Source organism: Primulina huaijiensis, unplaced genomic scaffold, assembly GCF_012295235.1.
Source record: "Primulina huaijiensis isolate GDHJ02 unplaced genomic scaffold, ASM1229523v2 scaffold25443, whole genome shotgun sequence".
NCBI classification, from domain to species: domain Eukaryota; kingdom Viridiplantae; phylum Streptophyta; class Magnoliopsida; order Lamiales; family Gesneriaceae; genus Primulina; species Primulina huaijiensis.
The window spans coordinates 839,439-864,553 of NW_027356198.1; the positions used below are offsets into that span (position 1 = coordinate 839,439).

At 35.1% G+C, this 25,115-nt stretch overlaps 1 protein-coding gene across 50 annotated transcripts in view; it reads left to right on the forward strand.

Moving 5' to 3' along the window:
* LOC140967632 (serine/threonine-protein kinase ATM) overlaps nucleotides 1–25,115 on the forward strand; it is a 50,464-nt gene that overhangs the window by 17,937 nt on the left and 7,412 nt on the right. For all 50 annotated transcript variants that reach the window (XM_073428265.1, XM_073428253.1, XM_073428258.1 and 47 more), the window contains 39 exons: nucleotides 625–746; nucleotides 836–905; nucleotides 1,030–1,157; nucleotides 1,615–1,756; nucleotides 1,853–1,993; nucleotides 2,141–2,239; nucleotides 2,353–2,399; nucleotides 2,740–2,923; nucleotides 3,024–3,236; nucleotides 8,577–8,648; nucleotides 9,666–9,735; nucleotides 10,356–10,473; nucleotides 10,584–10,707; nucleotides 11,731–11,871; nucleotides 13,270–13,380; nucleotides 14,137–14,184; nucleotides 14,287–14,391; nucleotides 14,537–14,623; nucleotides 15,686–16,000; nucleotides 16,096–16,208; nucleotides 17,292–17,358; nucleotides 17,434–17,508; nucleotides 17,674–17,793; nucleotides 18,067–18,231; nucleotides 18,304–18,402; nucleotides 19,127–19,278; nucleotides 20,205–20,406; nucleotides 20,545–20,589; nucleotides 20,697–20,780; nucleotides 21,104–21,187; nucleotides 22,373–22,453; nucleotides 22,573–22,662; nucleotides 22,760–22,822; nucleotides 23,034–23,174; nucleotides 23,260–23,316; nucleotides 23,466–23,525; nucleotides 23,676–23,770; nucleotides 24,075–24,183; nucleotides 24,850–24,939. In XM_073428265.1, coding sequence (XP_073284366.1) covers nucleotides 625–746; nucleotides 836–905; nucleotides 1,030–1,157; nucleotides 1,615–1,756; nucleotides 1,853–1,993; nucleotides 2,141–2,239; nucleotides 2,353–2,399; nucleotides 2,740–2,923; nucleotides 3,024–3,236; nucleotides 8,577–8,648; nucleotides 9,666–9,735; nucleotides 10,356–10,473; nucleotides 10,584–10,707; nucleotides 11,731–11,871; nucleotides 13,270–13,380; nucleotides 14,137–14,184; nucleotides 14,287–14,391; nucleotides 14,537–14,623; nucleotides 15,686–16,000; nucleotides 16,096–16,208; nucleotides 17,292–17,358; nucleotides 17,434–17,508; nucleotides 17,674–17,793; nucleotides 18,067–18,231; nucleotides 18,304–18,402; nucleotides 19,127–19,278; nucleotides 20,205–20,406; nucleotides 20,545–20,589; nucleotides 20,697–20,780; nucleotides 21,104–21,187; nucleotides 22,373–22,453; nucleotides 22,573–22,662; nucleotides 22,760–22,822; nucleotides 23,034–23,174; nucleotides 23,260–23,316; nucleotides 23,466–23,525; nucleotides 23,676–23,770; nucleotides 24,075–24,183; nucleotides 24,850–24,939 — 4,329 coding nt within the window. The remainder of the gene's footprint in view (nucleotides 1–624; nucleotides 747–835; nucleotides 906–1,029; nucleotides 1,158–1,614; nucleotides 1,757–1,852; nucleotides 1,994–2,140; nucleotides 2,240–2,352; nucleotides 2,400–2,739; nucleotides 2,924–3,023; nucleotides 3,237–8,576; nucleotides 8,649–9,665; nucleotides 9,736–10,355; nucleotides 10,474–10,583; nucleotides 10,708–11,730; nucleotides 11,872–13,269; nucleotides 13,381–14,136; nucleotides 14,185–14,286; nucleotides 14,392–14,536; nucleotides 14,624–15,685; nucleotides 16,001–16,095; nucleotides 16,209–17,291; nucleotides 17,359–17,433; nucleotides 17,509–17,673; nucleotides 17,794–18,066; nucleotides 18,232–18,303; nucleotides 18,403–19,126; nucleotides 19,279–20,204; nucleotides 20,407–20,544; nucleotides 20,590–20,696; nucleotides 20,781–21,103; nucleotides 21,188–22,372; nucleotides 22,454–22,572; nucleotides 22,663–22,759; nucleotides 22,823–23,033; nucleotides 23,175–23,259; nucleotides 23,317–23,465; nucleotides 23,526–23,675; nucleotides 23,771–24,074; nucleotides 24,184–24,849; nucleotides 24,940–25,115) is intronic.

Genomic DNA, 25,115 nt, shown 5'->3' on the forward strand with positions numbered 1-25,115 from the left:
CAAAGACTTGACCTTAGCATCTTTAGCCTCCCATTCCTCATAGCTTGGGCCGTTCTATGCGATGCAACCTTCGTCATTGTGATGCATCCCAATTTTTCCTGCCTGCAATATGCATCTCTATAAATTGAGACCAAATACGATAATTAGCATTATCCAACTTGATCAAATTTGTTGGAAACAAAATTTCATGAACAGTTGCTATGAATTGCTTTTTGCCATCAAGAGTGTTCACATTTGCTTTTCCAGACATGATGTAAGAACTAGATGAAAGATTAGAGCCGAAAAGAAGGAACAATTGCGGTTTCTACTCTCTATACCAATACAAATTGATAAATGGTTGAATGATCTTCATATATACTAGGGAAACCTATACACAATATACATAACCTATTCTATAATAGTAAACTATACAATCAATAGGAATCACTCATGCAATTAATATTTTGATTGTCAGACATCAAAGCCTATCTAAAAAGAAAATTAATCGATACAAAATATCGGACGGCTAATTTTCTGATTCTAATACATCAAATTCTATTTAAAATGAAAATATGATAATGCAAAACATTGTGCGAGCTATATACGCTTACTGATGATTTGTTGTGTTCTTCACTTTGTATGCAGGTTTCTATTGTGAACCATACATTATCTCTAGCTTCCAGCTCCTCTGACTGTCCACTTCCGTTCTTTTCTAAAGATACAATTGCATGTACAATTCAAACTATTGTGGATGGCTTCTTGGATAGGTTCAATACCTTCTGTTAGTTGCCTATATTTTTTTCCATGTTCTTCTAAAAGTTTGAGTGTTCTATTATTGATTGCTTTATTCTTGTAGTGAGGAGCACTCTAAAAGTTTCGAACTTGTTGACAAGATTAACATCTTCAGACCGGACAGAGTATTTATGGTGATTCTTCAAAACTTACATTTCAAGCTGCTTTTTCGTTATCATATTATCCTTTCCAGTAATTTTGTTTGTGTATTTATTGTTGAATGCATATTTTTAAAATAAATGACACCTTATTTTGTAGTTTATAGTTGATCTACATTACAAGATCGCTGCTGCGGCTCATCATTGGCATAAATGCAACCATTTGGCCGGCATTGAGGTGCTCGTCAATTTGCTTGGGCATAGAGCTGTAATTCCTAGTACTTTTAGGTGAGTATTGCTCACACATCTTACACCCATGACTTGGTGATATAAATATTAGGAATTACTCTACTCCATTATTTTGCTGTTTGGGAGGCATATAAATATGTTACATTTTTATCGAAATTTTTTGTTTGTGTTAAGTCGTATTATACCATGATATGTTTGTCGATACAAAGAACATTTTATCATCTTTTTCTAAATACAATTTTAAGATTAATGAAGTCTTAATGGTCGTTTATAACTTAGCTCTGTTGATTGCTCTTTTCGGTGTGTTATGTGGTCTTAAGTATGATATTCTTCGCTTGTAAAAGAGTTGTTTTATATACTTGGAGGAGTTTCTTTAGAATAGAGTCAGAGGGTACAATTGACTTTAATTTGGATACTAGTTGAACTCTCAAGGGGCTTCTTATATCATGTGATCTTGCTATGGTTGGTGTTAATTTTCTGTTACTTTTCTGAACAGTTACCTTCTCAATTTGATCGGTCAATTCATTGGTTGCGACTGTTTACTTGATCAATGTTGTTGTATAATTTCTACGCTGCTCAATATATCAAGAGATTACCCATCAGGGGAGACTATCAGAGTGCTTGGTGAACAACTTCAGGCAACAGCATATTTTAATCTTTTGTTCATTTAATGTTTTATATTTATGCTGATAATGTTTTATCATATATGCTGACTTAGTTGTTTCACTTGATAGTTTTTAGTGTCAGAGTTGGTCGCATGTTGCATCCCTTGTGGATCTAATAAGAAGCTATCCTTAACTACATCATCCCGAGCTGTATTACTTCTCCAACAACTTACCATTGGTGCTGATTCATCTATGGTTGAATACATGAAAGTATGATCTATGTATCCTTGATTGAAATGATAGATTTCAGAATATACACGTAAAATTTTAATGCTGTAAACTATTTCTTTTACCACAATCACTTTCACAGCTTTTAATTGTAATTGCTCATTATTGTTGGTCAATATCTTCAATCAGGAACTAGTGGCATTCCCTGAATTCGATATATTTAATGAAATACGAGACTTCCACCAGAAAATTCGTCAAACCTACTCACCGAGGGTTCACTTACTGAATGTAAGCAAGTGCTACCTGCCTCATGTTTATTGCCACTGGATCATAATGTTCAAGCCGTTTGTGTTCTTCATTCATATCTTACTTTGTTATAAGAGTGTTTTTAATCTTTACAGTTTGTAAAGAGACCTCACTATGTCCCTCCAAGATTACTTCTTTGCAGGCATGTTCTTTACTCTCCCAGTTCACATTTTTTTGTTTCATAATATTCTACTGCTGAAACAATTTGGTGAAATATGGTATAAACACATCATCTTATTTCTCTTTTTATTTTGTTCTGTAAATGCAATATTTCTTTGGCTTAAACAATTTAGTGAAGAGTATAATTGACACAACTTCTTAGTCACAGTGAGTGCGGTTGGTTTTTTTTCCTTAATTACATGTTTAAGATTTTCTAAAGTGGTAGCATCGTTCTTTTGCTTCATTAGAGGATTTTAGGAGAGAAATTAACTACTTCTATCTAGAGATAGTTACAAAATTTTGTTTATCAATTATTCTTGCAGTCTGAAAGCATTGCATAAAAATATTGGGTCAAGTGGGATATTTCTTGGAGATCAAAATGATTTCAAAGATGCATATTGGCATTCGGAAAATGAAATTTTTCATGCTGCTTGGAAGCTTGTTCCATTGTGCAGCTTAGATAACACAAATGATCTTAGTGCAATGGTTTCTGATATCATATCCAAGGTAACCGTAGCTTTGCATTTTGATCTTCTTAGGAAACATTTCTCAAATTCATGAAATAGGATTTCGAGTACCTTTTATTATGCTTCAGTTATGATTACAGATTGGAATTGGTGATCCTCATCGTGTTGTATTCCATCTTCCTGGTGATTATTCAGTACCTGTGTTTGGAATAGCTATTGGCATGGCGGAGACTAACATCCATGCAGATACGGGCATATCAGAAGAAGCTCTTCTGGTCCTTATGAGGCTTCTAAAAAAGTATCTGATGGATGATTCTGTTGAGATAATTGACATGGCATCCCAAGCATTAAGAGTGAGTCTATATGACTGCTGTTAGATTTTGACTGTGCTGTAATCATGCATTGTGCTTATCTTCATTCTTTGTTTTGAAGTTTGATGTATATGATGTCATTTTTCTTGTGATTTAAGTTTCATTATAGAAAAGATATCTGTTGAAGTTTCTAGGACGAGAGATGAACAAATATGTACAAAGAAAACAGTAACTAAAATAGGTTACAAATAATCATGCATATCTTAATTTATTCTACTCGCTCAGATTCTGGACTTCTGCTAATTTTTTTTATATAAAATTGTGATAATACCCCTCAAATTGGTGCATAGACATTGATCATGCACAAATGTTTATAGGTAGGCTTTGTAAGTTCTTTGGCCGAAACACCTGTTCTTTGTTGAGTTGTTGGCATGAATGACAAGCATATAGTTCCAACTTCATTTTTCTCCTTTATAAAGTGACGATCTTTGTGCTTTGTCTTATCATGTTGAATTTTTTTTTGATCGGAAACTAAAATTTTATTATAATAATATTTTTGATTACAAAGCTAGTGGATGAGCGATCCACAAGACACCAGATCAATCAGTAAACTACAATCTCTTTAGTAACAAATAAAGCTCCTATCCCTAACTAGGTCCGATATGAGCAGATGCTGAAACTGTGGTATGTTAATCGTCTAACTGACTACTCTGAATTTGATCTTCTCCCATAATTCCTCCACGAGTCCTCTTTGTCAGCGAAAATTCTCTTGTTGCGCTCCATCCATGTTGACCAAAAAATACAATGAACAACGATGTACCAATTCCTAAGGCCCTTCCCCTTGAGAAATCCCGGCTCCATGAGAAACATGTCTTTCGATCTGCATGGAAAAGTCTACTCGAAACCCAATTGTTGCATAACTTTGATCCAAATACAAATCGTAAAAGAGCAATGTGACAAAGATGATCTTGATTTTCCTCATTTTCCTTGCATAAGCTACACCATGAGGACTTAATACATGGCCCAGCCTTCGTTTCTACAGATCATCACTAGTCTGCAATTTCCCCAAAGCCACGATCCAAGAAAAAACATGAACCTTGTGTGGGATTGGTACTTGCCAAATGTTAGAGAAGTAGGGGAAAAAAGGAAAAGTATTAATCGGAAAGAAGGAAGAATAAAGAGAAGTAACAGAAAAAACACCAGAGGGCTCCCCTAACCAAACCCGAACGTCCACAGTACCCACACACAACCTAACTGTGTCTAAGACCCCTAAAAGAGTGCTGAACTCTCCCAACTCTATGTTGTTTAACCCTCTTCTGAACCGCACATCCCACTGAATGGTTGAATTAACCTTGAATATCAATGACAAAATAAAAATGGTTAATCGGTTTATCGATAGACGATGAGAGAAGAAAAAATGAGGAAAACACTCTTGGAAAGACAACCCTTCCACCCACCTATCCTCCCAAAATCGAATGAGATTCCCTCTCTTGAGCACCGTACTAATCAAGTGCTGACAAGTCGTGTGAGAATGAGAAATAAACTTCCAAGAACTTCTAAAGGTCGAGTTCCTTGCCAACCTTACATCCCACCCATTTTCTTGAGTTCCATAAATGCTTGACACAACTTTTTTTCCACAGAGAATCTCTCCACCACCATTTCCCTAACAGAGCCATATTCCTCAGACGTATACTACCCAATCCTAGACCTTTCCTATCTTTCGGTTTGCAAACTTGTTCCCGATTAACAACATGGCAATGCGACTCCCCATCAGCTCCGTCCCACAGAAAGTCTCTCATCAATTTTTCCATTTGCTTCGCCACTCGATTCAATACCTTAAAAAGAGATATAAAGTAAGTTGGCATCGCGCTTAACACCGATTTTATCATGCTAACGGACCGCCTCTTGATAGAAATGCCTTCTTCCAACTTGTCAATTTTTGTGACATTTTTGAAACCACGGGTTTCCAAAATTCCATTTTCCTTGGATTCCCTCCTAGCGGTGCCCCGAGTTATTTAACCGACCACTGCTCTTTCTTACACCCAATTGCTAACGCCAACCCGTCAACCTCCTCGTCCGAATAATTCAGTCCCAACGCAACGCTTTTTTCAAAGTTAATTTTCAGTCCCGATTTATACAGAACAATTTAATTAGTTCCATCACAGCCATTATATGTGTCTCAGATTGGACGAGGAACAGGGTATCATCCGCAAATTGAATGTGTGAAATTTCTATTTTATTTATCCCGACCACAAGTCCTCTCACAACATTTACCGTCTTAGCCTTATCTACCAACCACCCCAAGCCATCAATCACTAGATTAAACAGGAAAGGGGATAAGGGGTCTCCTTATCTGAGGTCTCTTTCCCCTTCAAACTTCGCCCTTGGTCTTCCATTGACAAAGGTGTTATATCTCGAGGTAGATCTTCTGTTAGTGATAGATCTAGTCCAATTTGCTAGCAAAACTGGGGAAGGACACTCGCCAATGTCCTCAAAAGCTTCGCTCCGTGACAACCATCCAGAACTCTTCAATAGATCTAATATGTATTCACACTGAGAAACAACAATTTCTTGTTTTGCAATTTCCATTCCCAGAAAGTATCTCAATGCCCCCAATTCCTTAATTTTAAATACATTTGCGAAGTTCTTTTTAGTTTTACATCTACATCTCATGTAAAAATAATGTCGACTTATATAATTAACACTGGAATTTTGCCATTATGTACAATAAGTCCGTCCTTGCTGATATCCGTGCTACTCTACAGACCTAGTGAATTTTTCAGACGAAGCTCTCGGATACTATATAAGCCTATATAGAGATTTTTCTAGTTTGATTGCTTTAGTTTACTTTTTCTTTTTGATCACCATTAAGAGATACATTCTTTACATGAAGTTGTTGAAGAGGCCAATCCAAGTTAGCTGCCACTAGCAAAAGGACCAACACCGTGGTAAGTTTTACAATTGGTGCAAAGGTCTCAAAGTGATCTACCTCATGAGTTTGTGTGAAACCTTTGACTTCAAGTCACTCCTCATATATCTCCAATGAACGGCCATAGTCGTGTTTTATCGTGAAAATCCATTTACAATTAAAGGTTGTTTTTTTTTTATAGGAAACATTAATTTATATAATATGTAAATCTTGTTACAAAGGAAGCGGATGAGTAGGGATGTAAACGAACCAAACCGTTTGTGAGCTATTCGAAGCTCGATTCGATAAAAGCTAGTTTGAGCTCGTTTAATGAGGCTCGTTAAGATAAACAAACCAAACTCAAGCTTTACAGTACTCGGCTCGTTAGCTCGTGAACATGTTCGTTGGTAAGTTCATGAGTAATCTTTTAGATGAAAAAATAATAGTTTTGATATTTGATTTATTGATTTTGAATATTATTTATGAAATATATAGAAAAACCTATTAAATTTATTTATTATAATAAATTTACAAATTTTAATAAGAATAATATATTTTTCTTTAAATATATAATTTACTTTTTAATTAATTTAATGAAAATTTAAATGTATAATTCATATTTATTAAGCTTGTTTAGGCTCGATAAAGGCTTGAATAAGCTCGTGAACCATGCATATATTCGTTAAATAAAGCTCGAGCTCGGCTCGATTATAAACGAACCAAGCTCAAACATTCAAGAGTTCGGCTCGACTCGACTCGACTCGATTACGTAGACCCTACGGATGAGTAGTCCGCAATTTTAAAATAAGCCACTACACTGTCGTGAAGACATTAAAAACTTCAAATCCCTAACAACGTCTGATATCGAGAGATGGTTGAAATGTTTGATCTTTGTTGTCGATGCTGCAACTCTGAATTTGATAATCTCCCAAACTTCATTGACAGTGGCGGAAGAGTCGTGGAAAATTCTGTTATTTCTCTCTGACCAGATTGTCCAAAAAGTGAAATGAACTATCACATACCAGAAACTCTTAACTTTTATCCCCGATGAGATACCAGGCTCAATAACGAACATATCCCGTGCCCTGTGCGGAAATACCCAATAACATCTTAGTTCTTGCATCACCATAGACCATAATCCTCGGGAGAAAGAGCAATGTAGTAGCAAATGATCATGTGTCTCTGCGTGGTCCTGACACAACGTACACCATTGCGGACTTGAAGCACAAGTTGGCCATATTCTTTGCAGCGAGTCAGATGTTGGTAGTTTTTCCAAAGCCACAATCCACGAGAAAATCTGAATCTTTTGTGGGATTGGTACTTTTCAGATATGATCATGACACGAGAAGAAAGGTTGTTTTCACTTGGTTGTGTCACTGCACTGCAATGCATCTTTCAACTTTGGAATTTTAAGAGCTTCACATACGTTTTTTAGATTTTCTGCATTGGACACTTTTGAAGTGAAAACAATAAAAAAAGAAATCTTTTCATAAGAAACAAATTTCAAAAAAGGATGTTTTGTACATGACTTAGTAGCTTGTCAATGAATCATTAGGCTCAGTCTGAATAATTGAAGGAGATGAGGGATTACTTGACAGGTTCTAACAGTTGATTTGATGGGTTCAGAGTAATGGCTGTGTGACAGAGGAGAGTCCTTGGGTTATTTGAAGATGATAAGTCGTACTTTTGGAGAAAGAAGAAGAAGCCTTGGGGGCACATAGCAGTGCATAAGCATTTTTTACAGCATTTACACAAGGAATCTGTAAATTAATTTGGCTGGAGATATTAATGAATAGTCTACAGATTCTCTCCTGAGAATTGATCGAGGTCATAATGTGTTTTTTAATAATGTTTTATCGAAACCGATCAAGGTCCTAACATGATCGAAGCATATGAGAATTGATCGATCCCACAATCAGATGAATACAATTAAACAAGAGTTGTTCTCCAGAATGTATCAAGAGTTTACACTCCAGAACTTATCTTTTTTCATAAACTCCTCGTCAAGTGGTTTGTGGGCTAGAGCTTTGGAAGAATTGAGATTGGTTTGGGTGGTGCCGAGATCAACACAAGATTTATTTGCTATGGATCTTGGACATCTTCTTGGCAAGAGGACAAAATTATTTGGAGAGTGGTGTGGTACATGAGATATGTTGGTCTGTGTGTTTTGAGAGGAATATAAGACTTTTTGACAACATTGAAGAGACCAGTGAAGAGATTTATTGAGAGATTGGATTTTTGTGTATTGTTGAGATGATCAGAGTCTTGTTTAGTTTTTTGTTGTGAGTAGATCACTAGTCCGCTTATGTTAATTAAAAGCCTTTAAGTATTTAATAAAATATCATGTCTTATTAAAAAAATAAATCTTTTTTCATAAACTCAATATGATTGTGTTCATTGAGGCTTTGTGTTTGTTTGATTTCTAGTTGTTAAGGGACTTGTCCAGAACTTGAATTTTAGTGTTATTTGCTCAGGGTATTCTTTCAACTGAAAATGGTCAACGGGCTTTGATGCAACTGGATTCCTATGAGAGGTCTCTTATTCAGGTTAGAATGCATTTCAGATTTTCCATTATATTTTATGCTTTATATTTATGATTTATGTGCCCTTTTTCCTATGACTTTGTCTTTTGCTGATCGATTAGGAATAATGTCTCATTGTCTTGGAAAGGTCGATTTATTTGAACTAAAAAAAAAGTTTGGCATCTTTCTGGTGGTCACGACTGAATGATTGTTTTTATTAATTATATCAATCGCAAACTTATGAAGTGCAAAAGCAATTGTCATTGGGTTTGGCTTTGAGATATTTCAACTTGTTGCTTTAAATATGTACCATTGTGTCATGCTAAATATTTTGTAGCCGCTAAAGTGGGCTTGACTTTTGATTTAATATAAAGAATACTTCATATGTTTTTGAGATGGTCATCGACAAATGTTCAAGCGGCCTAATATACTTGAGTGACTGAAATTGTGGTGATATCTGATTTTTAATAAATATTTTATCCAATAGTGTGTTTTTTAATGCTTCAAGTTTCTCTTTTTTTTTTTTAAAGAATAACATCCACTAAAATAAGTTAAAAAAATTGTTTTGTACATATACTATGCGCATCTCGAGGAGATAGCAAATATTGAACCAATAGAACCAAAGATACCATCACCAACTACACGGGGCATACTTTTTTTTTTTTGATGAGAAACATAATAATATTAATAATAAGTGATTGTTTCCATTACATGAAGTGGACTAGTGGTCCAACTACACGGGGCATACCGACAAGCAAAGATGATCATATTCACGCACATCATAGAAAAAAATAATTAATATAATCAAGAGCCTATATCCATATGAATTGCTGAACATCAAAGGGTAAGGATCTTGATTTTCCTAATGATATCCTTGGGACACGGCATTTCTTCTTAAAAAATAACTCGATTGCGTGCATTCCAAATGTTGTAGACACGTGCTGCCACCACAATACGTCTAAACTTAACAATTTCGCTGTTTGTGCATTTTTTGTGATAAATAGATTTAATTATGTTTTCCAATTTATATAATCATTCTAGGTCCACTCAAAAGGTGTTAATTTGGAGCTTGTGCAGAGACTTATTTTTAATCTACAAAGAAAGTTGACAGGTAATTTGTTACCGAGAAAGATCATTAGCTCATATTTTCGTCCGTGAGATTTCTCCTTCAAAAATATCACTAGTGGCAATGTGGCATGTGTTTTTCCTTCATCTATATGCTAGCACATTAAGCAAATCTTGCTGCTGAGTGATACTTTTAACCAGCTGTACTCGTGTTTTTTTTAAAAATAAATTCATTACAGAAACTTTGTAATAAACTTCTGGTTGAAATTTAGGAGTTTCCTGGGTCCATATAAATTTCATAGAACATAAACTGATAAAGAGAGGAAACCTTAGCGATAGCAATGAATATGGAAGTGACATGGATCCCCGATTGTCTAGGTCTGTATTTATGCCTGCTGGGAAGGCAATGCCTTTTCTGTGTACGGCTCATGATGACACTGGTGAGTAGTAACAACTAGCAATAGAGTAGATGTGACCACCAATTTAACTAATAAAAAGTAGTCTTAACAATTTTTTCTAGATGAAGCATGGGTTGAACCTTTTCATGTATGAACTGAAATTCGAATGACCTCGAAGAAATTTAGTGAAGGCATGCATACACTTAGACAGACAACACAGATATTCTCTTAGTTACTTACATCCTGACTTTATTTCCTAATTTTTCAGCTGAATCAATTTCTATCGAGGATTCAAATGTGTGGACAACTTTGGATAAAACATTTGAAGCATGGATCTGTCCACTTGTATATGCAGTGATAGGTTATTGCAACGATCTCATTCTAAGGTTTTCTACTAGTATTTGAGATAGTTGCTCAATTCCTGTATTACTATTTTTTCCATTGGAATTTTTCGTAAATCAATCACGCTGCTGATCTATATTACTGGTTGCTTCAGATTATGTCAAGACATTGTGCTGGTTAAATCAGAAGTAGCAGAATTTCTTTTCCCATATGTCATTGTCAATGTTGCTGGGAGAATGGATTTAGATGTGGATCTTTGCAAACTAATCTCTTTGAAGGTTACTTACTCTGTTTTATGCACACCGGTCTTTACATCATGGTATCATTTGTTCTCAACAACTTAATACAGACAGTGTTTGAGAAAAATACATTCACTAGATTTCTTTCCTGCTTGGTTTATTGTGGGAAGGTGTCCACAAAAGGCATGATTGTTCCTTGTAGCATAAAGGTTTCTTAAACGCCTCATTTTCCCACTTATGTTTTTTATTTTAGTTGCCATGTGTACCTTTCTTTCCCAAGTTCTCTAGTATTTTTTATGCTGTCTTTTTTACTTGTCATTTCAACTAAAATAATTGAAGTTGAAAGAGCGGATCACGTGAGAGGCTAATAAGTATCAAACCCCATAGAGGTAAGTTTGAGTCTCTAGGAGCTTGATACTGAATGTAAAAAATGATTAGCCTTGGCATTGCAAACATAAATGGGGAACATATTTTGTGTAATTTGATTTCCAGAAGAGTTGTCTTAATTTCCTTTATACTTTCAAGAACGTCTTGGTATGTTAAAACGAAGTTCAGAATTGTTGGTGCTTTTGGAATGGAAATGGATGTATTTGAAATCAACCCCTCCAGTGTGAAGTATCTTGGGTTGCGTTTTTTGGTTTCCAGATTTAGAGTAGTAGCAATTGCATGAGCATTTTAAATATATGACCTGTGTATCAAAGAATTGACTGATCGATCGTCTTATTATTTCATCATCTCTGGTTGGTGGATCAATATGACCTCTGAGGGTAAGACACTTCCTGCATTACTGACTGATATGCATTGACCTAGTTGCTTGCTTTGCTAGTTGTGCATTGTTGTTTGTTTTGAAATTTGAATTGAGATTGCTTGCTTATTCTTGTAATTGGAAATTATATCGGCATATCATGATAAATTTGTTCAGTAATTTGCATACGAAGATAAAATTTGTTCAGTTTAAAGGTTATTCATAGTTTTATTAAGATCTATGAGAGGAATAATTGCATCCAACCAAAAAACAAATCTTGATCTTTGTTGATTTGTATGTTCTCTCATTGTATACAGGTGCAGGAAAATATATTTATCGAGTCCAATGCCTCGATCAAATCAATTCAGATATTCTTGCATGCTCTAAATGAGCTTCGACTGTGTCATGTAACAGAAAGAAAGTCTTCTGTTGTTCCTCAAAAGCAGGAAAGCTCGAAGGTAGAGGTGCTAGACAACCTGCAATTTGTGCTTTGCATATTGATTTATGATTGGATTAATGTGATAAAAATAGAAGCATTACATTCTAAAGATATTGTGTTTCAGCTGACTGAAACATCAAGGAAAATAAAGATTTGCCTGCTTGCTAAATGGGGGCATTTGGGTTCATGACCCTTGTCAAATTTGAATTTAAAAATAAATTGCCACCTTCTGATCAAATACTCGTGACCCCACATTTGGGACAACGTCCTTGATGAAAAGATCATTTTTTAAAATCTTATTTGACCATGGTCATTGGCCCAATTCCCCTTTAATGTGATGGAAATGTAGCGGGGGGTAGGATAGGCATTCATAACAAGTACGGAACAACGTTATTTGTTAAAAGAACATGGTAGGGAAAATGTTACAATAAAACTATATTTGTTAAAAGAACGTGGTAGGAAAAATTTAGTTTGTGTTTAGACTTACAAATACGCCATTGACCTCCATTTAAACTCACCATTTTGGTCCTAGTTGTAGTATTCATTTCCTAAATATGGTTGACATAATTTCGGAGTCCATTTTGCAAATGTAATTAAATTGAGCTCGTCGGATGCCCCTCTTCATGTGTCATGCTGATGGTTTCAAAAGCTTTAAAATTATCACACGAGTGTTGAGATTTTCTCTGTCACACATATCTGACATAGAATTTTATAGGCTTGTGTCATTTGTCTTTGGGGAATGGTTAGTATCTCTCATTCTGTTTTGAATTGATGAAACATTTCTTGTTCTCTCATTCAAACTGCTTTTACTGTGTTCCATTTTAGCTATGTTGCATGGATACGGGTACGAGTATCGTATCGAATATGCAAAATTTTACTCTAATTTCTTCTACACTCGTGACTCTCTATGGTTTTGGAGGAAGAAGATGATGATGAATTTGAGATGATTAAAGTTTTTTCTGGTTATGATTTATGCTACATTATCTATTAATGAATTTTGTTTTATAATGTTTGCTATCTTTGTGAAAAATATTTAATTTATGTAATATTATAGATTTATGTTATAAATCCCTTTTTATTTATTGAATTTAAAAATATATGCCAAATACGCTTTACCGAAGTAAAGCGTGTGCTTCGCCTTGCGTTTCAGGCTCCAGGGTATCCTATCGCTTTAGTGCACCCTAAATAACTATGATTCTATCTAATTACATCAACCTACCTTTGGTTATTTTTCTAATTTCTTTTTCTCGAATTTAGGCAACCACTTCCAGAGTTTTTTACTGCTGTTAAAATAAAGCTGAATTTGATCTGTAAAAAGACCATTCAACCTTCAATCATCCAACATGTTCTTTGCGGCATGATTTGTGTGACATTAACTTTCTCAAAACTTATTTCACTTGATTTGTGATTTCAACAGCAAACTAAGAGCCCTAGTTATGGGTCAAAGTTACGTGTTGCATCAGCAAAGATGAAGGATCAGCAGACAACATCCTGTAGACTATCAGTATCAACATTATGTTGGGAAAAGGTTAACATTTCTAATTACAGTTTAAATTTGTTGAATGTATATGGCATTTCCTTCAAGTAAATTTGTTACGATCAGATAATGTTAATCTGCCAATGAACCACAATTTATGTCACTGCAAAATCTGTTTCAAAAAAATCTGTTCAATTTCCATGTCATTTCTTCTGCTAAATATTTTTTGTTATTATCATTCATTATCCACATGCATATGTGGGTGACATTGAAGTTAACAAATCCGTGATTGACTTCTTGCATTATTTGCGTAAAAATATTATTTTGAACTCTAGTGATCCCTAAAGATGCAGAAGCTTGATTTAGGAGCCTATAAACTGTAACTTCTTATTTAAACAAATTATTTTGATGTTTGTATAAAATAAGATAAAGGAGCGTAAATAATCAGTAGGAGATTGGTTCACCATTAAATATTTTCTTTGGTGCTGGATTTTACTATCAAATATTTCTTAATTCACCTTCATTGCCGAGAAAGATTGACACATAAACTCATCCTGGATTTTTTCCTAACTGTAGATCAAACGTTTCTCCCACTTCTCTAGGAAAGATTGCCACTGCCGGAGTTTTTTTGCTTAATTTGTTTAGTCCTGTCTAAATTTTTTTCTAAGATTCATGTTTAGTGACGTGTACTTAACTACTAAACAAGAATTTTTTACTCCATTTATTTCCACCTAATTCGCATGAGTCCCTCCCTCCAGCTAAAACTGGCCTCTAAGTTCGTTTTCTTACAATTTTATCTATGTCCAGGTCTATTGGCTTTCTGTCGATTATCTTATGGCAGCAAAATCAGCTATCGTGAGTACAATTCCAATTTCTTCTCTCGAGCCTATCTTTGTTTTTGAGTACCATTCCTGATAATCTCCGTATTCTCTTTTGTTTGACTGATTATGCTTGTAGAAATGTGGCTCTTACTTTAGTGCTGTTCTTTATGTTGAGTACTGGTGTGAGGAACACTTCAACAGCCTCACATTGGGCAGCCCTGATTTTTCTCCTCGTGAAATGGTTTGTTCACTTTTACCTCACAAAATTTATTGCTGAGTCCAAAATAGTTCCTCTCGACCTTGATACCATTAGTTATTTTGTTGTTTCACTCTGCATAATGTGTATACTTCACAGGAAAAAACTTACTCTTTTGTTTGACTGTCAGCTGCAATCCCACATTGAAATACTAGCATCTGCGGTAACTCAAATCAATGAGCCTGACAGCCTCTATGGGATTATTCAATCTCACAAGGTTTGTTGAAAATATATAAATGTTATTGCTCTGTGAATTAATGTCTGGCTGTCTTGGTTTACCAGAATGAAAATGTTACATAGACAAGATAAACTTTTCAAAAGGTTTGATAATTGAAATTGGATGCAAAGGAATGGTAAAATGATTAAGAATTGTTTGAACACGGAAAAACTTTTGCCTATATAAACTTATCATTCACCAATAGGTTTCAATATCCCCTTAAAGATTTATAATTAGAATCCCAAGTTATTGAGGTTTTTTGGGAATCAAGACTTCATCATACGTATCGGGGATCTCATTTTTGTTGTGATGGAAGGAACATTCACGGGAATGGTTTCATATATGATTTTCGGATTCTTGATGTAGAATTTAGCCTAGAATATTAGGTCTTTGAATAAGCGATATAAAATTTGGATGAGAAGGCTCATGAAGAGGACATTAGAACTATTTCTTCTGATAGTAGCCTCCTCATGAAGTTCCCTGGAGAATCTTTCCTTAGTACCTCATTATTGGTCTGGTTAAAATAATAGCTGCCACCTCAATATGATATTTTTGAGGAAATCTATTCACTGCACTTCCATTTTTAGTCTATAGTATCATAACCCTGTATATCTTCTCAGAATATGCCTTTGTAATGAGACAATACCTTGATGTTTTAGCGAATTTATCTTAGTGTCATGGAACTACTCTGCAACTTTTCTAGGATGTGATTGCAATGAGATAGACATGCAAATCAATCTTGAGAGGGAGAATAAATATCAACATGAGTGCCTCAGAAGCCTCTCTCTTGTGCATGCACCAAGAGAATTTACGGAAATAACCTCCCTTAAAAGTAACCCTTCAATTTGGAGTCATACTTGTATGATTAAATGATTAAAATCAACGAATTGTTTGAAGTTAATTTATTGTCGATTTATTTTCTTAAACAACTGCTGAACCCATGTCTCTAGAAATAAGAAATCTCCTCGCCCTCTTATCTGGCAGAAGAGAACTTTGATAGCTTCCATATTCCCTAGCTTGCTGTTCGGCCGTGTCAGTATTCTTCATCTTTTGTTTTTGCAGCTCAGCTCTCAGATAACAACTTTTCAACATGAGGGAAATTGGAGTAAGGCGCTTGAATACTTGGATTTGCAAGCACGCTTTGAGCTAATGCCACAAATGAATGGCTCCACGTACCTTTCTTCTGGGAATTCTCAGCAGCCAGCTCATGCATTTTTCTCTCAAACTGAACATGACACGACACACAAGAAACCTTATAAAGGTTTAGTTAGGTCTTTACAGCAAATTGGCTGTACTCATGTGTTGGATGTATATTGTCAAGGGCTGACTACTCAGAGGGGTCGGTTACAACACGATCTAGAATTTGCTGAGCTTCAGGTTTAAATAAATGAAAAGTGATAATCTACCCATCTTTTATTCTACATCCTGAGTGGTAGTTTGTTCAATGGCTTTGCTTTTTTCTTGTTATGCAGTATGAAGCTGCTTGGCGTGCAGGAAATTGGGATTTTTGTTCATTGTATTCTTGTGGTGCTGCACCTGTTTCTCATCAACCTGGTGGACACCATTTCAATGAAAATTTGCATGGGTACTTCCTTGGATTTGAAATTTAGTGAGAATTTAGGTGATTCAATTTTAATTTTAACATTTGAAAATATCTGAAACTTCAATTTACTCTTTATTATAAATCTGAAGCTTCAGTATACTTGATGTGATGCTAGTGAGGCCACAAACAAGGATACCAAGCAATATTGTGCTATTATTCACAAGAATCACAAACTACAAGTTTCGTACCTCCATAAAATATGGAGAGAGAACACTTAGTTTTGTGTGTGTGTGNTATAAATAGGCCTCTAAGCATTTATGCGAGTGTTAACAAAACAATATAAGTATAAGCCCACAAGGATGTAATTATAATATTACAATTGACCCAAAAAAATAAATAAAAATATACAGTAAAAATACAATTAAATTAAATTACTTAAAATGACTCAATAACTTGTTCTTGGTCTTGATATCGGCTTACTTACGCAGCCCAAAAAATTGCTTCTAATGCACAAGTTTGATTCTTCTAGGTTGCTTGAAAGCTAGGATCATGCTCACGTTAATACTGGACATTAATCCCTGGAAAATTTGCACGCAAAATGCTTTCGTGTAATCTTATGAGTCAAGAAATGGTCTAGATTACTAGTAGCTTGCTAGAAAGTGGTTACTGGATCTAAATGTCATTCATTATATACTATCCATTGGAGTACAATGCTTGTCAACCAACTGAGTATGATGCTCTATATTCCAACTAAGTATAATGCTTATGCACCACATACTATCAAGGTTTGATGCTGAATGGATGCAAGTTCCAAAGTTGGGTTTTAATGCGTACATTATGTACTTTCTTTCCATTTGCCATTATTCTATTGCTCTGTTGTGTCTAAGAAATTCCTCTAGTCAATTCCTTTAATTTGCAACTTATGCATAATTTGTTGTGTGCTCTAAAACTCCGATAGAACTTATCTTTTGATGATCTTGTTCTTATATTTGTTGGAATTGTTATATTCAATTTCATTATTACGTACATAAAACCTATCTTAGGCTATCAATACGATGAACATTTTGCTTGAATTTGGAATCATGTCGAGAATTAAATGATGCGGTTCTTTTTGCTCCAACGCAGTTGTTTGAGAGCACTACAAGAAGGAGAATATGATGAATTCTATACAACGTTAAGGAACACGAAGCAGGTTGGTTTGCTTGCAGTACTCCCTGATAATTTTTGGGGTGCTAAAACCTGTTAGAATAACTAAGAACTTTATCAGGATCTTCTGATGTCCATTTTCCATGCAAGCAAGGAGAGTACCGAATATATCTACTCGACGTTAGTGAAACTTCAGGTATGTAAAGTTCCAAGCAGCCATTTTTTTACTGGATGTGTTTACGAGTGTAGGTTATCTCATGGATGTCCTTTTTGGGAAATAGAGGTCTTTCTTAAGATGATAAAACAAGTATTTCTATGATCTATTAATTGCTTGATGATTTCTACACGAAATGCCTCCCAGATTTTTTATCATCTTGGAATGGCTTGGGATTTGCGTTGGAATTCATCCTGTGAAAAATTTGATTCATCTTCTGAGAGACAGAAACTGTTATCTGAACCTGTTGTCCCCTCCATGGATCAGGTATCTTGTTGAATTCTCGTCCTCAGTAAATGCATTGCTTGCATTACCATCATATATCAAGTATTTGTCACATTTTGTATCCAAAATAAGGAAATGTCTATTTGATTGATAACATCTTGGATTAAAACTTAGCATCTATANCCCTGAACCAATCCTAGTTATGTTCGTTTGGTCATGAGTCAGATTCAATGTCTAATAGCATTGTACACTCTTATATTTGATTATCAAGTATATTCATTCACTCACCCTTGGGTTTAAATCCGAAAATTGTAGTTGCAGACGCTGCATAAGATATGGATCCGTATTTTCAAGCAAGCGGAGTTGCACATGAATATGTTGGAACCTTTCATAGCATTCAGAAGAGTCTTGCTTCAGGTTTTAAATTCCAGTGACAGTACTGCACATCATCTCTTGGAATCGGCTTCAATTCTTCGAAAGGTATTCTTTTAAAAGTTTGTAATATGCCAGAGCTGACCTTGCTAAGATGATTTTTTGGTTGCTCATCTGTAGGGCTGTAGGACTTCTCAGGCTGCGGCAGCCTTGCATGAATTTAAGTATCTTTGCTCAGGTTTGGGAGAAGAGTATTCTAACTTGTACTGGCTTGGAAGGGTACGTGTTAAAATCCGTCTTTTGTGCTCCACTTGTGTAAAATTTTCCTGGCTCTCAGCCTTTTTTGGCCCTTGTATCACCAATTACGCATTTGTACAATCAATATTCATTTGGTCCAAACACCTCTTGTCCCAAAATACTTTGTTCCCTGTATTTAGATTCTCGTTTTTTCTATTTCGTCTATAGGGCTCGGAATACTTTTATTAATTTAAGTTTATTTTCTCTGAATTGGACAAGAGTACTCAATGTGTGCTGGCTTGGAAGGGTATGTGTTTCTCTTTGATAGTCCATATCTCATGGAATGTGAAATCCATCTGCCGATTGTGTTCACTCCACTCTTGTAAATGCACCTTCGTATTCCTTTGTTGGGCCTTGGTAGGCTAGGATGAGAAAATAAATTCATTATATTTTCTGAATTTCATCATTCACTGTTGCAAGATTCTGTTCTCACCCTTATTTTGTCTGAATATCTCTGAAATGTTTCTTTCTCCATATATGCATGATCTTGCATGTGGTCTGGAGTGTGGACATGCTTTCCCATTGAGTTATCACAGATCATAGATCCGTTGAATATAACTCTTTGGTACTTCTTGTTTTAGTCATCATTGGTTGTGGTATGTGAATTTGCAGTGAAGGGGTTTAGCTGCACCCTGCAACTCTCTCTCTCTCTCTCTCTCTCTCTCTCTCTCTCTCTCTCTCACATTCATGAACTTCTGATGAAAAGCTTGAAGAAGCTAAGCTCCTTCGTGCCCAAGGTCAGCACGAAATGGCAATCAATCTTGCTGATCATATTTCACAAAATCGTCAATTGAAGGAAGACGCAGCAGATGTCTTTCGCTTAGTTGGAAAGTGGCTGGCAGAAACTCGATCAAGCAAGTCAGTTATCCACCATTATATTCCTTACCCTACAGGTTCTTTAATTATTGTTCATATACACATTTTGTCCGTCTGAATATACTGTTATTTCTAACATTGATGCTATTTTCACTCTGGTTGATGCTATACGTATCCCACTTTATAAATGAAATCATTTTTATTTGTGTGCAAAATAGAGCAGGTGTAATACAAATTGGAGTGCAAGTCACACTAGCCTATTTTTATATATAATACTAGTTTCATAGATTTTTTTCTTAAAAATTTAGCAGCTGTAGAAATGAAAAAAAAATTATTTAATGAATCTCTTTTTAGCTGTTTTCATAGTAAGTTTGCTGTTTACATTTCCAAGTTTTTGTTATTCTGCCCATCGTTAGAGGATGATTAATTTACTTTGTATATTTCACGCTAGTGAATGTAATCATACTTGGTAATAATCTCTGTCTGATACAATTTGGATAAATTTCTTACTTGTGCTGTTTTCAATCATAAAAGTTGGTAATTTTCATATTTAATCAAAACTTCAACCAACCCAATTTTTTCAATTTGGTTAATTCTAAACTGATCTAAACCGTGACTAAAATCCAATCCAAACCATTAGTTTGATTTGGTTCGGATTGGTTCAAGTTCTACTTACCTCTAGTACTGACTGCTTTTATGTTATTGATTATTGAGTATTCTGGGTTAAAAAGTGTTGGATATCATCAAACTTTATCCTAAAACTGGCATGCGAGTTTGTGCGCGCCATAAGTTTACCAGAACTTTCAATTTGAGACATGGATTACTGAAATTCATGAACTAGCTAAAATTGATGTTTCAATTATTGGATACACAAGTTGATCTTCGGATATATTAACAGTTAGTATGCATCTAAATTTTTTTATTTTGTAAATTGATAACTTTCATCGTCGTCTGTGGTCATGCTGCAGCTCGAGGACTATATTGGAGAAGTACCTGAAACATGCTGTTGTTCTAGCTGGAAATAACATTACCACTGAAAAGTTGTCAGCAGAAAAAAGGAGCCAAATGCATTTTAATCTCGCACACTATGCAGATGCTCTTTTTCGTAGTCACGAAGAGAGACTTAACTCCAATGAATGGCACGTAGCAATCCGTTTACGGAAACACAAGGTATGCTCCATATATAACAAGATAGGCAAAGAAAATGCACAAAATTTTACTAGAGGGAGCTGAAGGTTGGAGGAAGGGGTTTATTTTGCTCATTGGTGATTTCAATTGTAAATGTGTTGTTGTCTTGTTGAGATGCAGACAAGAGAGCTAGAAGCACTTCTTAAGCGTTTGAAGACGTCAAAAGTGAGTCCCTATGCTTGTATTTTCCTAAGATAGGTCACTTGCAGCTGCCACTGTCAATTAATTGTGAGGGGTATTATTAATGAGATGTTTGACGATGTGGATTTTAGGGAGATAAGATTGATTACTCATTAAAAATACAAGAGCTACAAAAGCAACTTTCAATGGACAAAGGGGAGGCGGAGAAATTGCAGGTATGATCAAGGGTGGACAGTTTTGCTGGAATTGGCATTATTTGTATGAGTTGACCCATTTCACATTGTTATTATGCAATTGATGGCTGAAGATTCGGTAGCTTATCGAATACTTACTGTTCAACATCGATCTTTTCTTTTCATTATTTACGGTTATTTCTGCTTTGTCCCAGCATCATGTTTTGTTTTATTTGGTTGTCAAAAAAATGTATTTGGTTAACTGGCCTGAATCTCTTTTGTACTTTGGCTGCACCTTTCCTATAGCTGATTTTGTTTTGATGATACTACTGATCTTGTTTCTACATCTTACATTTGCTACCCAGGAAGATAGGGACAAATTTCTCTCAACAGCAGTAGAGGGATACAAGCAATGTTTGATCATTGGTGACAAATATGATGTCCAAGTGGTATGTATTTACAATTGTGTTCATTTCATTTCAATCAGAGTAGAATTACAGTACTTAGTACATGAATTTGAAAATTCTCACTCACCAAACATGCCATAGATCACTGCCCTGAAGTTAACTAGAATATAAGTGTTTGGGATCATTTTCCTGAGCCTTGGTACTGACTGATTCACAGGATTTCTCGAAACTTCATATGGTAACAAATTGAGTTTTTGCTTGTGTAGAAATACATATACTCGTGAAGCAGTCTATTTTTTTAATCACATTCCATTAGTTTTAAATAGTAGGATGATAAAGCTATTGGGAGAATCAACTACCTTCCAATAGATTGACAGTTCACCGATTTATGTGACCGTTCTGAGAAAATTAGGGGTCTGCATCATGTTGCAATGGGTATCTCTGTCGACATCCCTCATTTGAATTACGCATTGAATATTTATATCCATGCTTACCACAAACTAATTATTGACTACTGGTAACAAAAGTCACTAGTTTGAAAGAGGATAACACAAGGCCATTGCATTCTATACTCCTAGAAAAGATGCTGTGGGAAAATAAATATCCATTTTAAAGATGAAGACTTTATAAAGGAGTTAGAATAATTCAATTGCGAGCAACTGGAGTATAAAATCGGCGTGGATATGAGTTTTAAGGACTGCCAAGAATCAGTTTCAGTCACGCTTGTGTGCTTCCCACCAACATGGTTTAGGTTTAGACACAAAACATGGTTGGTTAAGTTTAGTTGCAAAACATGTTTGTTTTAAACAAAAGGAATTTGGTTTATTCTTATGGCCTAGGAACTGTGAATAGATTCCTACCTCTGACTTTGAAACCAAGATCTTAATACAAGCAATGGCAAATGCATCACATCTCAGAGTCAGCTGTTCGTAATTTGGACAACAATTAATTACGTGCAGTTAAAAATTAAAATGATGTTCATTAAAACACAGATCCTAGTTGCATGTTTGTTTTGCATGATATGAGTTCTTATTAGTACTTGAACTTGAACATATGGATGCGTTGTGGCTTCAAAGTTGTCCTCTGATCGATTAAACACATTTATTGATTTAATGCTTATTATGCAACTAGTTAATTTTCATCACTTTCTGTTCCTTATAGTTTTGTAATTCTAAATATATATTTTTTCTATTAGTTGACATGTGTTTTTATTTTTTGAACTTTTAGGTGTTTCGACTTGTTTCCATGTGGTTCAGTCTTACAAACAAAGAGATAGCAATAGATAGTATGCTCAGCACCATCAAGGAGGTATTATGTTGATATCATGCTTTGGTTAATTCGGGGCCATGGGAAATGATATGTTCCAGTAGCTCAGATCATCATCTTCTGGACAAAGTTATGCATTTGTTGTGTCCATATGCTTGCAGGTACAGTCTTACAAGTTTATACCATTGGTTTATCAAATTGCTTCACGGATGGGTGGCAACAAAGATTCTTTGGCACCTAAAAATTTTCAGGTTAATTTATGATGCTCACTTTGTTTTTTCCGATGTTTATCCTTACTATGTATATTTTGTCCTCTATTTATGTGTGATGACTCGTTGATGATTGCAGTTTGCGTTGGTTTCTCTCGTGAAGAAGATGGCACTTGACCATCCTTATCATACAATTTTTCAGGTATGAATTTTTTTGTTGCAGGAAGATATTATCTTTAGTTGCTAGAGATTGATGTTTGTTTTTCATTATAATCCTTTCTGTCACTTCAATAAACCCCTCCACTTCCACTGAGTAGTCATCGACTTTATATTACGTCCCTGTGGTTTAGATTTTTAATAAGAAAAATTATATACATGACCTTGGCATTTCTCTTCCTTCTGTTACTTATCAGCTGCTGGCTCTGGCAAATGGTGACCGGATCAAGGACAAACAGCGTAGTAGAAACTCATTTGTGGTGGATGTCGATAAAAAGGTTGCAGCAGAAGATCTCTTAAGGGAGCTATCTGCATACCATGGTGCTGTCATCAGCCAAGTAAACCCCTCATTTTTCTGATGTTTATCTACATGGTTTATATTGTTTCCTCTCACTTTCTGGTTTCGCATTTTGTGTGCCTTAGATGAAACAAATGGTGGAGATTTACATTAAACTTGCTGAGTTGGAAACAAAAAGTGAGGTAATTGACTGTCATTACTTTGCTCATTCTTATTTCTGGTAATTATTTCTGTGCATTACATCTTTGTTTTCTGGGTCTTTTTCTTCTTCCTGGGGTATCTTGAGTCGAATAATGGGTTTTTTTAGCTAATGGAAGGAATGTGTGAACAGGATACCAACAAAAAAGTTACTCTACCGAGAGAACTCCGTAGCATTAGAGAACTCGAGCTCGTAAGACTTATCTTTTGGTTTCTTTTGTAGGTCTTAGTATCTGTACTTGGCCAATTTTTTTGTTAAAGATACCTCTATACTACCTTAGCACTTACTTTATTTGTCATGGAGATGGTTAAGTGAGGCATCTGACTACATGTTTCATTTCAGGTTCCTGTGGTAACATCTAATTTCCCTGTTGACCAAACTTGTCAATATCCTAAAGGGTTTTTCCCCCACTTCAGAGGGCTGGCTGATTCTGTCACGTGAGTAATTATCCCTCTGTTTGGATCCTGAATTTGGATTAAGGAATATTATGGAATTTTTTTTTCTTTTGTGTGATTTCAAGGAAACTAGAAAAGGCTTTTAAGGTTATAATTAAGAGGATAATCTTTTCCTTTGAAATGAATTAATCTTTATTATATTTATAATAATTGATCATAGTGAAAAAGGTTATAATAATAATATAGAACCCAAGTATTGTGAGTAAATAAGTGCAGTCAGCATAAGGCTCTCATAAATACGCTCTACCTTTTTTTTGACTTTCCGTTTTTGCACTCAAATATGCAGCATAATGAATGGTATAAATGCTCCGAAAGTGGTTGAGTGCCTAGGTTCTGATGGGATGAGATACAGACAACTGGCAAAATCTGGAAATGATGATTTGAGACAAGATGCTGTAAGCGTTCAGTCCATTTGTTATTCTTGTGAATCATACGGTATCCTTGGTAAAAGATGAACTACAATAGTTGTGGTTGGACACACTTTATTTTGAGGAGTTACAGCCAGCGGTAAAATCTCAATTGAATTTAACATACTTCCCAGAGTTTCAAGATTATCACATTTTTAGAGCAAGCTGGTTTCATTTTAATGTCTTTCCTGTACAGTTATCCTTGTTCAAAATAGAGATTACACAAATTAAAAGAAATTAAACGCGAAAGGGGCTGTCAATTGGTGATTTAACAGCAGTGCTTTGTGGAAAGTATGTTTTTGAAATTAATTGAGCAGTAACAATCTAGTGCATTTGGTCCAAGAGTGGTGAATTTTCATTTTTTTGTTTAAAGTTATTGTGCCTGTAGCCTCACTTTGACTTCCACCAATAGTTTTGTTGAGTTGCTTTCGACTTCTAGATTTCTTACATTTCGTGAAAACCAGCTGTCTGTTGTACCAGCCCAGCTTGGTTTATCCCGTTTTCTCTGCACAATCATGCTTGAAATGAATCTCTGTTATTCCTTTTTTCGTTTCATCCATTTTCCTTTCTTTTTAGTGGTGATATATTCTATTTTTTTATATTTGCAAATACTCAATGGGTTTCATTATGTATTTTTTTAAAAATAATTCACAGGTGATGGAACAGTTTTTTGGTTTAGTCAACACTTTCTTGCAGAAAAATCGTGACACGTGGAAGAGGAGACTCAGAATACGCACATACAAGGTAGTGTGATCATAAAAGCAAATTAATCAATGCTGCTTTCTTGAACTTTCTTTTCTAGAGCAAATTGTATTGTGTTAAAATTTTCATTTTGGTAATAGTTTTTTACATAAAAGCAAATATGTTGTTTTATGTGACAAGGTGGTCCTTTGTCTCTTTTTTTGTTTAACTTGGTAGTA